At 66.0% G+C, this 14,534-nt stretch overlaps 3 protein-coding genes across 3 annotated transcripts; all 3 read left to right on the forward strand.

Annotated features, from left to right (window-relative positions):
• Nucleotides 1-1,334: 1,334 nt before the first annotated feature.
• Nucleotides 1,335-4,373, forward strand: LOC121082121 (mucin-22-like; the record flags this gene model as incomplete). Its single annotated transcript, XM_040581455.1, has 4 exons — nucleotides 1,335-1,430; nucleotides 2,655-2,879; nucleotides 3,626-3,827; nucleotides 4,174-4,373. Coding segments are annotated over exons 1-4 (723 nt in total), but the record flags the coding sequence as incomplete, so codon positions are not given.
• A 2,001-nt stretch (nucleotides 4,374-6,374) lies between these two features.
• Nucleotides 6,375-11,399, forward strand: LOC121082122 (mucin-22-like; the record flags this gene model as incomplete). The annotated part of the gene is made up of 7 exons (XM_040581456.1): nucleotides 6,375-6,512; nucleotides 6,798-6,854; nucleotides 7,800-8,177; nucleotides 10,128-10,181; nucleotides 10,470-10,636; nucleotides 10,889-11,069; nucleotides 11,328-11,399. Coding segments are annotated over exons 1-7 (1,047 nt in total), but the record flags the coding sequence as incomplete, so codon positions are not given.
• A 645-nt stretch (nucleotides 11,400-12,044) lies between these two features.
• Nucleotides 12,045-13,031, forward strand: LOC121082123 (UV excision repair protein RAD23 homolog; the record flags this gene model as incomplete). The annotated part of the gene is made up of 3 exons (XM_040581457.1): nucleotides 12,045-12,114; nucleotides 12,386-12,459; nucleotides 12,885-13,031. Coding segments are annotated over exons 1-3 (291 nt in total), but the record flags the coding sequence as incomplete, so codon positions are not given.
• Between the last annotated feature and the right edge of the window lie 1,503 nt (nucleotides 13,032-14,534).

Genomic DNA, 14,534 nt, shown 5'->3' on the forward strand with positions numbered 1-14,534 from the left:
CTGGAACCACCACAATGGCGGACAGCACCACTGGGCCCACCACAACTGTCTCCAGCACCTCTGGGCCCACCACGACGTTCGCCAGCAGCTCTGGGCCCACCACGATGGTCGCCAGCACCTCTGGGCCCACCACAATGGCCGACGGCACCTCTGGGCCCACCACGATGGTCACCAGCACCACTGGGCCCACCACAATGGCCGACAGCACCTCTGGGCCCACCACGATGGTCACCAGCACCTCTGGGCCCACCACGACGTTCGCCAGCACCTCTGGGCCCACCACGATGGCCGACGGCACCACTGGGCCCACCATGACAGTCGCCAGCACCTCTGGGCCCACCACGATGTCCGACGGCACCACTGGGCCCACCACGACAGTCACCAACACCTCTGGAACCACCACGATGGCCGACAGCACCACTGGGACCACCACGATAGTCACCAGCACCACTGGAACCACCACGACGGTCGCCAGCACCTCTGGGCCCACCACGACAGTCACCAGCAAATCTGGAACCACCACAATGGCCGACAGCACCACTGGGACCACCACGATAGTCACCAGCACCACTGGAACCACCACGACGGTCGCCAGCACCTCTGGGCCCACCACGAGAGTCACCAGCAACTCTGGAACCACCACAATGGCCGACAGCACCACTGGGCCCACCACAATGGCCGACAGCACCTCTGGGCCCACCATGACGGTCGCCAGCACTTCTGGGCCCACCACGACGGTCACCAGCACCTCTGGGCCCACCACAATGGCCGAGAGCACCACTGGGCCCACCACGACAGTCACCAGCCCCTCTGGAACCACCACGATGGTCGCCAGCACTTCTGGGCCCACCACGATGGTCACCAGCACCTCTGGGCCCACCACGATGGTTGCCAGCACCTCTGGGCCCACCACAATGGCCGACAGCACCACTGGGCCCATCACGACAGTCGCCAGCACCTCTGGAACCACCACGATGGCCGACGGCACCACTGGGACCACCACGATAGTCGCCAGCACCTCTGGGCCCACCACGATGGCCGACAGCACCTCTGGGCCCACCACGATGGTCACCAGCACCACTGGGCCCACCACAATGGCCGACGGCACCACAGGGACCACCACGACAGTCGCCAGCACCTCTGGGCCCACCACGATGTCCGACGGCACCACTGGGCCCACCACGACAGTCACCAACACCTCTGGAACCTCTACGATGGCCGACAGCACCACTGGGACCACCACGATAGTCACCAGCACCACTGGAACCACCACGACGGTCGCCAGCACCTCTGGGCCCACCACGACAGTCACCAGCAAATCTGGAACCACCACAATGGCCGACAGCACCACTGGGACCACCACGATAGTCACCAGCACCACTGGAACCACCACGACGGTCGCCAGCACCTCTGGGCCCACCACGACAGTCACCAGCAACTCTGGAACCACCACAATGGCCGACAGCACCACTGGGCCCACCACGACGGTCGCCAGCACCTCCGGGCCCACCACGACGGTCGCCAGCACCTCTGGGCCCACCACGACGGTCGCCAGCACCTCTGGGCCCACCACGACAGTTGCCAGCACCTCTGGGCCCACCACGATGGTCGCCAGTACCACAGGGCCCACCACAATGGCCGACAGCACCTCTGGGTCCACCACGACGTTCGCCAGCACCTCTGGGCCCACCACGATGGTCTCCAGCACCACGGGGCCCACCATGACAGTTGCCAGCACCCCTGGGCCCACCACGATGGTCTCCAGCACCTCTGGGCCCACCACGATGGTTGCCAGCACCTCTGGACCCACCACGACTGTCGCCAGCACCTCTGGGCCCACCACGACAGTCGCCAGCACATCTGGGCCCACCACGACAGTCACCAGCACTACAGGGCCCACTACGAAGGACACCAGCACCTCTGGGCCCACCATGACAGTCGCCAGCACCTCTGGGCCCACCACGATGGTCGCCAGCACCTCTGGACCCACCACGACAGTCACCAGCACCTCTGGGCCCACCACGATGGCCGACAGCACCTCTGGGCCCACAACGACAGTCACCAGCACCTCTGGGCCCACCACGACAGTCGCCAGCACCTCTGGAACCACCACAATGGCCAACAGCACCACTGGGACCACCACAATGGTCGCCAGCACCTCTGGGCCCACCACGATGGTCGCCAGCACCTCTGGGCCCACCACGACAGTCGCCAGCACCTCTGGAACCACCACAATGGCCGACAGCACTTCTGGGCCCACCACGATGGTTGCCAGCAACTCTGGAACCACCACAATGGCCGACAGCACCACTGGGCCCACCACAACTGTCTCCCGCACCTCTGGGCCCACCACGACGTTCGCCAGCAGCTCTGGGCCCACCACAATGGCCGACAGCACCTCTGGGCCCACCACGATGGTTGCCAGCAACTCTGGAACTACCACAATGTCCGACAGCACCACTGGGACCACCACGATAGTCACCAGCACCTCTGGAACCACCACGACGGTCGCCAGCACCTCTGGGCCCACCACGACAGTCACCAGCAACTCTGGAACCACCACAATGGCTGACAGCACCACTGGGCCCACCACAATGGCCGACAGCACCTCTGGGCCCACCATGACGGTCGCCAGCACCTCTGGGCCCACCACGACAGTCACCAGCACCTCTGGGCCCACCACGATGGTCGCCAGCACCTCTGGGCCCACCACGACAGTCGCCAGCACCTCTGGGCCCACCACGATGGTCACCAGCACCTCTGGGCCCACCACGACAGTCGCCAGCACCTCTGGAACCACCACGATGGCCGACAGCACGTTTGGGCCCACCACGACGATCGCCAGCACCTCTGGGCCCACCACGATGGTCGCCAGCACCTCTGGGCCCACCACAATGGCCGACAGCACCTCCGGGCCCACCACGACAGTAGCCAGCACCTCTGGGCCCACCACGACGGTCGCCAGCACCTCTGGAACCACCACGATGGTCACCAGCACCTCTGGGCACACCATGACAGTCGCCAGCACCTCTGGGCCCACCACGAGGGTCACCAGCACCTCTGGGCCCACCACGACAGTCGCCAGCACCTCTGGAACCACCACGATGGCCGACAGCACGTTTGGGCCCACCACGACGATCGCCAGCACCTCTGGGCCCACCACGAGAGTCACCAGCAACTCTGGAACCACCACAATGGCCGACAGCACCACTGGGCCCACCACAATGGCCGACAGCACCTCTGGGCCCACCATGACGGTCGCCAGCACTTCTGGGCCCACCACGACGGTCACCAGCACCTCTGGGCCCACCACAATGGCCGAGAGCACCACTGGGCCCACCACGACAGTCACCAGCCCCTCTGGAACCACCACGATGGTCGCCAGCACTTCTGGGCCCACCACGATGGTCACCAGCACCTCTGGGCCCACCACGACGTTCGCCAGCACCTCTGGGCCCACCACAATGGCCGACGGCACCACTGGGCCCACCATGACAGTCGCCAGCACCTCTGGGCCCACCACGATGGCCGACGGCACCACTGGGACCACCACGATAGTCACCAGCACCTCTGGAACCACCACAATGGCCGACAGCACCTCTGGGCCCACCACGATGGTCACCAGCACCACTGGGCCCACCACAATGGCCGACGGCACCACCGGGACCACCATGACAGTCGCCAGCACCTCTGGGCCCACCACGATGTCCGACGGCACCACTGGGCCCACCACGACAGTCACCAACACCTCTGGAACCTCTACGATGGCCGACAGCACCACTGGGACCACCACGATAGTCACCAGCACCACTGGAACCACCACGACGGTCGCCAGCACCTCTGGGCCCACCACGACAGTCACCAGCAAATCTGGAACCACCACAATGGCCGACAGCACCACTGGGACCACCACGATAGTCACCAGCACCACTGGAACCACCACGACGGTCGCCAGCACCTCTGGGCCCACCACGACAGTCACCAGCAACTCTGGAACCACCACAATGGCCGACAGCACCACTGGGCCCACCACAATGGCCGACAGCACCTCCGGGCCCACCACGACGGTCGCCAGCACCTCTGGGCCCACCACGACGGTCGCCAGCACCTCTGGGCCCACCATGACAGTTGCCAGCACCTCTGGGCCCACCACGATGGTCGCCAGTACCACAGGGCCCACCACAATGGCCGACAGCACCTCTGGGTCCACCACGACGTTCGCCAGCACCTCTGGGCCCACCACGATGGTCTCCAGCACCACGGGGCCCACCATGACAGTTGCCAGCACCCCTGGGCCCACCACGATGGTCTCCAGCACCTCTGGGCCCACCACGATGGTTGCCAGCACCTCTGGACCCACCACGACAGTCACCAGCACCTCTGGGCCCACCACGACAGTCGCCAGCACCTCTGGGCCCACCACGACGGTCACCAGCACTACAGGGCCCACTACGAAGGACACCAGCACCTCTGGGCCCACCATGACAGTCGCCAGCACCTCTGGGCCCACCACGATGGTCGCCAGCACCTCTGGACCCACCACGACAGTCACCAGCACCTCTGGGCCCACCACGATGGCCGACAGCACCTCTGGGCCCACAACGACAGTCACCAGCACCTCTGGGCCCACCACGACAGTCGCCAGCACCTCTGGAACCACCACAATGGCCGACAGCACTTCTGGGCCCACCACGATGGTTGCCAGCAACTCTGGAACCACCACAATGGCCGACAGCACCACTGGGCCCACCACAACTGTCTCCCGCACCTCTGGGCCCACCACGACGTTCGCCAGCAGCTCTGGGCCCACCACAATGGCCGACAGCACTTCTGGGCCCACCACGATGGTTGCCAGCAACTCTGGAACTACCACAATGTCCGACAGCACCACTGGGACCACCACGATAGTCACCAGCACCACTGGACCCACCACGACGGTCGCCAGCACCTCTGGGCCCACCACGACAGTCACCAGCAACTCTGGAACCACCACAATGGCTGACAGCACCACTGGGCCCACCACAATGGCCGACAGCACCTCTGGGCCCACCATGACGGTCGCCAGCACCTCTGGGCCCACCACGACAGTCACCAGCACCTCTGGGCCCACCACGATGGTCACCAGCACCTCTGGGCACACCATGACAGTCGCCAGCACCTCTGGGCCCACCACGATGGTCACCAGCACCTCTGGGCCCACCACGACAGTCGCCAGCACCTCTGGAACCACCACGATGGCCGACAGCACGTTTGGGCCCACCACGACGATCGCCAGCACCTCTGGGCCCACCACGATGGTCGCCAGCACCTCTGGGCCCACCACAATGGCCGACAGCACCTCTGGGCCCACCACGACAGTAGCCAGCACCTCTGGGCCCACCACGACGGTCGCCAGCACCTCTGGAACCACCACGATGGTCACCAGCACCTCTGGGCACACCATGACAGTCGCCAGCACCTCTGGGCCCACCACGATGGTCACCAGCACCTCTGGGCCCACCACGACAGTCGCCAGCACCTCTGGAACCACCACGATGGCCGACAGCACGTTTGGGCCCACCACGACGATCGCCAGCACCTCTGGGCCCACCACGACGGCCGACGGCACCACTGGGCCCACCACGACAGTCACCAGCACCTCTGGAACCACCACAATGGCCGACAGCACGTCTGGGCCCACCACGACAGTCACCAGCACCTCTGGGCCCACCACTATGGCCGACAGCACCTCTGGGCCCACCACAACTGTCACCAGCACCTCTGGGCCAACCACAAATGTCACCAGCACCTCTGGGCCCACCATGACAGTCGCCAGCACCCGTGGGCCCACCACGATGGTCTCCAGCACCTCTGGGCCCACCACGATGGTTGCCAGCACCTCTGGACCCACCACAACGGCGACCAGCACCACAGAGACCACCACGACGGTCGCCAGCACCTCTGGGCCCACCACGATGGTCGCCAGCACCTCTGGGCCCACCACGATGGCCGACAGCACCACTGGGCCCACCACGACAGTCACCAGCACCTCTGGGCCCACCACGATGGCCGACAGCACCTCTGGGCCCACCACGACAGTCACCAGCACCTCTGGGCCCACCACGACAGTCGCCAGCACCTCTGGAACCACCACAATGGCCGACAGCACCACTGGGCCCACCACAATGGTCGCCAGCACCTCTGGGCCCACCACGATGGTCGCCAGCACCTCTGGGCCCACCACGACAGTCGCCAGCACCTCTGGAACCACCACAATGGCCGACAGCACCACTGGGCCCACCACAACTGTCTCCAGCACCTCTGGGCCCACCACGACGTTCGCCAGCAGCTCTGGGCCCACCACGATGGTCACCAGCACCTCTGGGCCCACCACGATGGTTGCCAGCAACTCTGGAACTACCACAATGTCCGACAGCACCACTGGGACCACCACGATAGTCACCAGCACCACTGGAACCACCACGACGGTCGCCAGCACCTCTGGGCCCACCACGACAGTCACCAGCACCTCTGGAACCACCACAATGGCCGACAGCACCACTGGGCCCACCACAATGGCCGACAGCACCTCTGGGCCCACCATGACGGTCGCCAGCACCTCTGGGCCCACCACGACAGTCACCAGCACCTCTGGGCCCACCACGACGTTCGCCAGCAGCTCTGGGCCCACCACGATGGTCGCCAGCACCTCTGGGCCCACCACGATGGTTGCCAGCACCTCTGGGCCCACCACGATGGTCGCCAGCACCTCTGGAACCACCACAATGGCCGACAGCACGTTTGGGCCCACCACGACGATCGCCAGCACCTCTGGGCCCACCACGACGGTCGCCAGCACCTCTGGAACCACCACGATGGTCACCAGCACCTCTGGGCCCACCACGATGGTTGCCAGCACGTCTGGGCCCACCACGATGGTCGCCAGCACCTCTGGAACCACCACAATGGCCGACAGCACGTTTGGGCCCACCACGACGATCGCCAGCACCTCTGGGCCCACCACGACGGCCGACGGCACCACTGGGCCCACCACGATGGTCTCCAGCACCTCTGGGCCCACCACGACAGTAGCCAGCACCTCTGGAACCACCACTATGGCCGACAGCACCTCTGGGCCCACCATGACAGTCACCAGCACCTCTGGGCCCACCACGATGGTCGCCAGCACCTCTGGAACCACCAGAATGGCCGACAGCACGTCTGGGCCCACCACGACAGTCACCAGCAACTCTGGGCCCACCACGACGGTCGCCAGCACCTTTGGGCCCAACACGATGGTCTCCAGCACCTCTGGGCCCACCACGACGTTCGCCAGCAGCTCTGGGCCCACCACAACTGTCACCAGCACCTCTGGGCCAACCACAAATGTCACCAGCACCTCTGGGCCCACCATGACAGTTGCCAGCACCCGTGGGCCCACCACGATGGTCTCCAGCACCTCTGGGCCCACCACGATGGTTGCCAGCACCTCTGGACCCACCACAACGGCGACCAGCACCACAGAGACCACCACGACGGTCGGCAGCACCTCTGGGCCCACCACGACAGTCGCCAGCACCTCTGGGCCCACCACGATGGCCAACGGCACCACTGGGCCCACCACGACAGTCACCAGCACCTCTGGAACCACCACGATGGCCGACAGCACCACTGGGCCAACCACGACAGTCACCAGCACCACTGGGCCCACCACGACGGTCGCTAGGACTTCTGGGCCCACCACAATAGATGACAGCACCTCTGGGCCCACCACGACGGTCGCCAGCACCTCTGGGCCCACCACAACTCTCTCCAGCACCTCTGGGCCCACCACGACGGTCGCCAGCACCTCTGGGCCTGCCACGACAGTCGCCAGCACCTCTGGGCCAACCACGAAGGACAACAGCACCTCTGGGCCCACCATGACAGTTGCCAGCACCTCTGGGTCCACCTCAACTGTCTCCAGCACCTCTGGGCCAACCACAACGGCGACCAGCACCACAGGGACCACCACGACGGTCGGCACCACCTCTGGGCCCACCACGACGGTCACCAGCACCACAGGGCCCACTACGAAGGACACCAGCACCTCTGGGCCCACCATGACAGTTGCCAGCACCCCTGGGCCCACCACGGTGGTCTCCAGCACCACAGGGCCCACCATGATGGTCACCAGCACCTCTGGGAACACCACGACGGTCACCAGCACCTCTGGGACCACCACGACGGTCGCCAGCACCTCTGGGCCCACTACGATAGTCGCCAGCACCTCTGGGCCCACCACGACACTCGCCAGCACCTCTGGGCCCACCACAACTGTCGCCAGCACCTCTGGACCCACCACAACTGTCACCAGCACCTCTGGGCCGACCACGACAGTCGCCAGCACTACAGGGCCCACTACGAAGGACACCAGCACCTCTGGGACCACCATGACAGTCGCCAGCACCTCTGGGCCCACCACGATGGTCGCCAGCACCTCTGGGCCCACCACGACAGTCACCAGCACCTCTGGGCCCACCACAATGGCCGACAGCACCTCTGGGCCCACCACGACAGTCACCAGCACCTCTGGAACCACCACAATGGCCGACAGCACCACTGGTCCCACCACGACAGTAGCCAGCACCTCTGGAACCACCACAGTGGCCGACAGCACCACTGGGACCACCACGATGGTCGCCAGCACCTCTGGGCCCGCCACGACAGTCGCCAGCACCTCTGGAACCACCACAATGGCCGACAGCACCTCTGGGCCCACCACGACGATCGCCAGCACCTCTGGGCCCACCACGACGGTCGCCAGCACCTCTGGGTCCACCACGACAGTTGCCAGCACGTCTGGGCCCACCACGACGGCCGACAGCACCACTGGTCCCACCACGACAGTTGCCAGCACTTCTGGGCCCACCACGACGGCCGACAGCACCACTGGTCCCACCACGACAGTAGCCAGCACCTCTGGGCCCACCACGATGGTCGCCAGCACCACTGGGCCCACCACGATGGTCGCCAGCACCTCTGGGCCCACCACGATGGTCTCCAGCACCTCTGGGCCCACCATGACATTGGCCAGCACCCCTGGGCCCACCACGACGTTCGCCAGCAGCTCTGGGCCCACCACGATGGTCGCCAGCACCTCTGGGCCAACCACAAATGTCACCAGCAGCTCTGGTCCCACCATGACAGTTGCCAGCACCCGTGGGCCCACCACGATGGTTTCCAGCACCTCTGGGACCACCACGATGGTTGCCAGCACCTCTGGACCCACCACAACGGCGACCAGCACCACAGAGACTACCACGACGGTCGGCAGCACCTCTGGGCCCACCACGATGGTCACCAGCACCTCTGGGCCCACTACGAGTATCAGCAGCACCTCTGGGCCCACCACGGTGGTCTCCAGCACCTCTGGGCCAACCACGAAGGGCACCAGCACCTCTGGGCCCGCCACGACCATCACCAGCACCTCTGGGCCCACCACGACGGTCGCCAGCACCTCTGGGCCCACCACGACAGTCGCCAGCACTTCTGGGCCCACCACGATGGTCGCCAGCACCTCTGGAACCACCACAATGGCCGACAGCACCACTGGGCCCACCACGATGGTCGCCAGCACCTCTGGACCTACCACGACAGTCGCCAGCACCTCTGGGCCCACCACGATGGCCAACGGCACCACTGGGCCAACCACGACAGTCACCTGCACCACGGGGCCCACCACGACGGTCGCCAGCACCTCTGGGCCCACCACAACTGTCTCCAGCACCTCTGGGCCCACCACGGTGGTCTCCAGCACCTCTGGGTCAACCACGAAGGGCACCAGCACCTCTGGGCCCGCCACGACCATCACCAGCACTACAGGTCCCACCACGACGGTCGCCAGCACCTCTGGACCCACCACAAGGGCCACCAGCACCACAGGGACCACCACGACGGTCGGCAGCACCTCTGGGCCAACCACGAAGGACACCAGCACCACAGGGCCAACCACGATGGTCGCCAGCACCTCTGGGCCCACCACGACACTCGCCAGCACCTCTGGGCCCACCACAACTGTCGCCAGCACCTCTGGACCCACCACAACTGTCACCAGCACCTCTGGGCCCACCATGACAGTTGCCAGCACCTCTGGGCCCACCACGACAGTCGCCAGCACCTCTGGGCCCACCACGACAGTCACCAGCACCTCTGGAACCACCACAATGGCCGACAGCACCACTGGGCCCACCACGACAGTCACCAGCACCTCTGGGCCCACCACGATGGTCGCCAGCACCTCTGGACCCACCACAACGGTGACCAGCACCACAGGGACCACCACGACCGTCACCAGCACTACAGGGCCCACTACGAAGGACACCAGCACCTCTGGGCCCACCATGACAGTTGCCAGCACCCGTGGGCCCACCACGACTCTCTCCAGCACCACAGGGCCAACCACGACGGTCGCCAGCACCTCTGGGCCCACCACAACTGTCTCCAGCACCTCTGGGCCCACCACGACGGTCGCCAGCACCTCTGGGTCCACCACGACAGTTGCCAGCACTTCTGGGCCCAACACGACGGCCGACAGCACCACTGGTCCCACCACGACAGTAGCCAGCACCTCTGGAACCACCACTATGGCCGACAGCACCACTGGGCCCACCACGACGTTCGCCAGCACCTCTGGGCCCACCACGATGGTCAGCAGCACCTCTGGGCGAACCACAAATGTCATCAGCACCTCTGGGCCCACCATGACAGTCGCCAGCACCTCTGGGCCCACCACGATGGCCAACGGCACCACTGGGCCCACCACGACAGTCACCAGCACCTCTGGAACCACCACGATGGCCGACAGCACCACTGGGCCAACCACGACAGTCACCAGCACCACTGGGCCCACCACGACGGTCGCCAGCAGTTCTGGGCCCACCAAAATGGCTGACAGCACCTCTGGGCCAACCACGAAGCACACCAGCACCTCTGGGCCCACCATGACAATTGCCAGCACCTCTGGGTCCACCTCAACTGTCTCCAGCACCTCCTGGCCCACCACGACGGTCACCAGCACCACTGGGCCCACCACGACGGTCGCCAGCACATCTGGGCCCACCACAATGGCCGACAGCACCTCTGGGCCCACCACGACGGTCGCCAGCACCTCTGGGCCCACCACGGTGGTCTCCAGCACCTCTGGGCCCACCACAACTGTCGCCAGCACCTCTGGGCCCACCACAACTGTTACCAGCACCTCTGGGCCCACCACGGTGGTCACCAGCACCTCTGGGCCCACCACGGTGGTCTCCAGCACTTCTGGGCCCACCACAATGGCCGACAGCACCTCTGGGCCCACCACGACGGTCGCCAGCACCTCTGGGCCCACCACGGTGGTCGCCAGCACCTCTGGGCCCACCACAACTGTCGCCAGCACCTCTGGGCCCACCACAACAGTCACCAGCACCTCTGGGCCCACCATGACAGTTGCCAGCACCTCTGGGCCCACCACGACAGTCGCCAGCACCTCTGGGCCCACCACGATGGTCGCCAGCACCACTGGGCCCACTACAAAGGACACCAGCACCTCTGGGCCCACCATGACAGTTGCCAGCACCTCTGGGCCCACCACGACAGTCGCCAGCACCTCTGGGCCCACCACGATGGTCGCCAGTACCACAGGGCCCACCACAATGGCCGACAGCACTTCTGGGCCCACCACGACACTCGCCAGCACCTCTGGACCCACCATGACAGTCACCAGCACCTCTGGGCCCACCACGATGGCCGACGGCACCACTGGGCCCACCACGACAGTCACCAGCACCTCTGGGCCCACCACGATGGCCGACAGCACCTCTGGGCCCACCACGACAGTCGCCAGCACCTCTGAGCCCACCACAACTGTCTCCAGCACCACAGGGCCAACCACGACGGTCGCCAGCACCTCTGCGTCCACCACGATGGTCGCCAGCACCTCTGGGCCCACCACGATGGCCGACAGCACCACTGGGCCCACCACGACGGTCACCAGCACCTCTGGGCCCACCACGACAGTCGCCAGCACCTCTGGGCCCACCACGATGGCCGACGGCACCATTGGGCCCACCACAATGGCTGACAGCACCACTGGGCCCACCACGATGGTCTCCAGTACCACAGGACCCACGACAATGGCCGACAGCACCTCTGGGCCCACCACGACAGTCACCAGCACCTCTGGGCCCACCACGATGGTCTCCAGCACCTCAGGGCCCACCACGATGGTTGCCAGCACCTCTGGACCCACCACAATGGCGACCAGCACCACAGGGACCACCACGACGGTCACCAGCACTACAGGGCCCACTACGAAGGACACCAGCACCTCTGGACCCACCATGACAGTTGCCAGCACCCGTGGTCCCACCACGACTCTCTCCAGCACCACAGGGCCAACCACGACTGTCGCCAGCACCTCTGCGCCCACCACGACAGTCGCCAGCACCTCTGGAACCACCACAACAGTCGCCAGCACCTCTGGGCCCACCACGATGGCTGACGGCACCATTGGGCCCACCACGATGGTCTCCAGTACCACAGGGCCCACCACAATTGCCGACAGCACCTCTGGGCCCACCACAATGCCTGACAGCACTACTGGGCCCACCACGATGGTCTCCAGTACCACAGGGCCCACCACAATGGCCGACAGCACCTCTGGGCCCACCATGACAGTCGCCAGCACCTCTGGGCCCACCACGATGGCCGATGGCACCACTGGGCCCACCACGACAGTCACCAGCACCACTGGGCCCACCACGACGGTCGCCAGCACAACTGGGCCCACCACAATGGCCGACAGCACCTCTGGGCCCACCACGACAGTCGCCAGCACCACTGGGCCCACCACGACAGTCACCAGCACCACTGGGCCCACCACAACTCTCTCCAGCACCTCTGGGCCCACCACGACGGTCGCCAGCACCTCTGGGCCCACAACGACAGTCGCCAGCACCTCTGGGCCAACCACGAAGGACACCAGCACCTCTGGGCCCACAACGACGGTCACCAGCACCTCTGGGCCCACCACAATGGCCGACAGCACCTCTGGGCCCACCACGACGGTCGCCAGCACCTCTGGGCCCACAACGACAGTCGCCAGCACCTCTGGGCCAACCACGAAGGACACCAGCACCTCTGGGCCCACCATGACAGTTGCCAGCACCTCTGGGTCCACCTCAACTGTCTCCAGCACCTCTGGGCCCACCACGACAGTCGCCAGCACCTCTGGGCCCACCACGATCGCCGACGGCACCATTGGGCCCACCACAATGGCTGACAGCACCACTGGGCCCACCACAATGGTCTCCAGTACCACAGGGCCCACCACAATGGCCGACAGCACCTCTGGGCCCACCACGATGCTCTCCAGTACCACAGGGCCCACCACAATGGCCGACAGCACCTCTGGGCCCACCACGATGCTCTCCAGTACCACAGGGCCCACCACAATGGCTGACAGCACCACTGGGCCCACCACGATGCTCTCCAGTACCACAGGGCCCACCACAATGGCCGACAGCACCTCTGGGCCCACCACGACAGTCGCCAGCACCTCTGGGCCCACCACGACGGTCGCCAGCACCTCTGGGCCCACCACGATGGCCGACGGCACCACTGGGCCCACCACGACAGTCACCAGCACCACTGGAACCACCACAATGTCCGACAGCACCACTGGGACCACCACGATAGTCACCAGCACCACTGGAACCACCACGACGGTCGCCAGCACCTCTGGGCCCACCACAATGTCCGACAGCACCACTGGGACCACCACGATAGTCACCAGCACCACTGGAACCACCATGACGGTCGCCAGCACCTCTGGGCCCACCGCGACGGTCGCCAGCACCTCTGGGCCCACCACAATGGCCGAGAGCACCACTGGGCCCACCACGACAGTCGCCAGCCCCTCTGGAACCACCACGACGGTCGCCAGCACCTCTGGGCCCACCACGACAGTCACCAGCAACTCTGGAACCACCACAATGGCCGACAGCACCACTGGGCCCACCACAACTGTCTCCAGCACCTCTGGGCCCACCACGACGTTGGCCAGCAGCTCTGGGCCCACCACGATGGTCGCCAGCACTTCTGGGCCCACCACAATGGCCGACAGCACCTCCGGGCCCACCACGACAGTAGCCAGCACCTCTGGGCCCACCACGACGGTCGCCAGCACCTCTGGGCCCACCACGATGGTCACCAGCACCCCTGGGCCCACCATGACAGTTGCCAGCACCTCTGGGCCCACCACGATGGTCACCAGCACCTCTGGGCCCACCATGACAGTTGCCAGCACCCGTGGGCCCACCACGATGGTCACCAGCACCACTGGGCCCACCACGACAGTCGCCAGCACCTCTGAGCCCACCACAATGGCCGACAGCACCTCTGGGCCTAACGCGACAGTCACCAGCACCTCTGGGCACACCACGATGGTCGCCAGCACCACAGGGCCAACCACGACGGTCACCAGCACCTCTGGGCCAACCACGATGGTCGCCAGCAGCTCTGGGCCCACCACA

Source organism: Falco naumanni, unplaced genomic scaffold (assembly GCF_017639655.2).
Source record: "Falco naumanni isolate bFalNau1 unplaced genomic scaffold, bFalNau1.pat scaffold_305_arrow_pat_ctg1, whole genome shotgun sequence".
Taxonomy (NCBI): Eukaryota; Metazoa; Chordata; class Aves; order Falconiformes; family Falconidae; genus Falco; species Falco naumanni.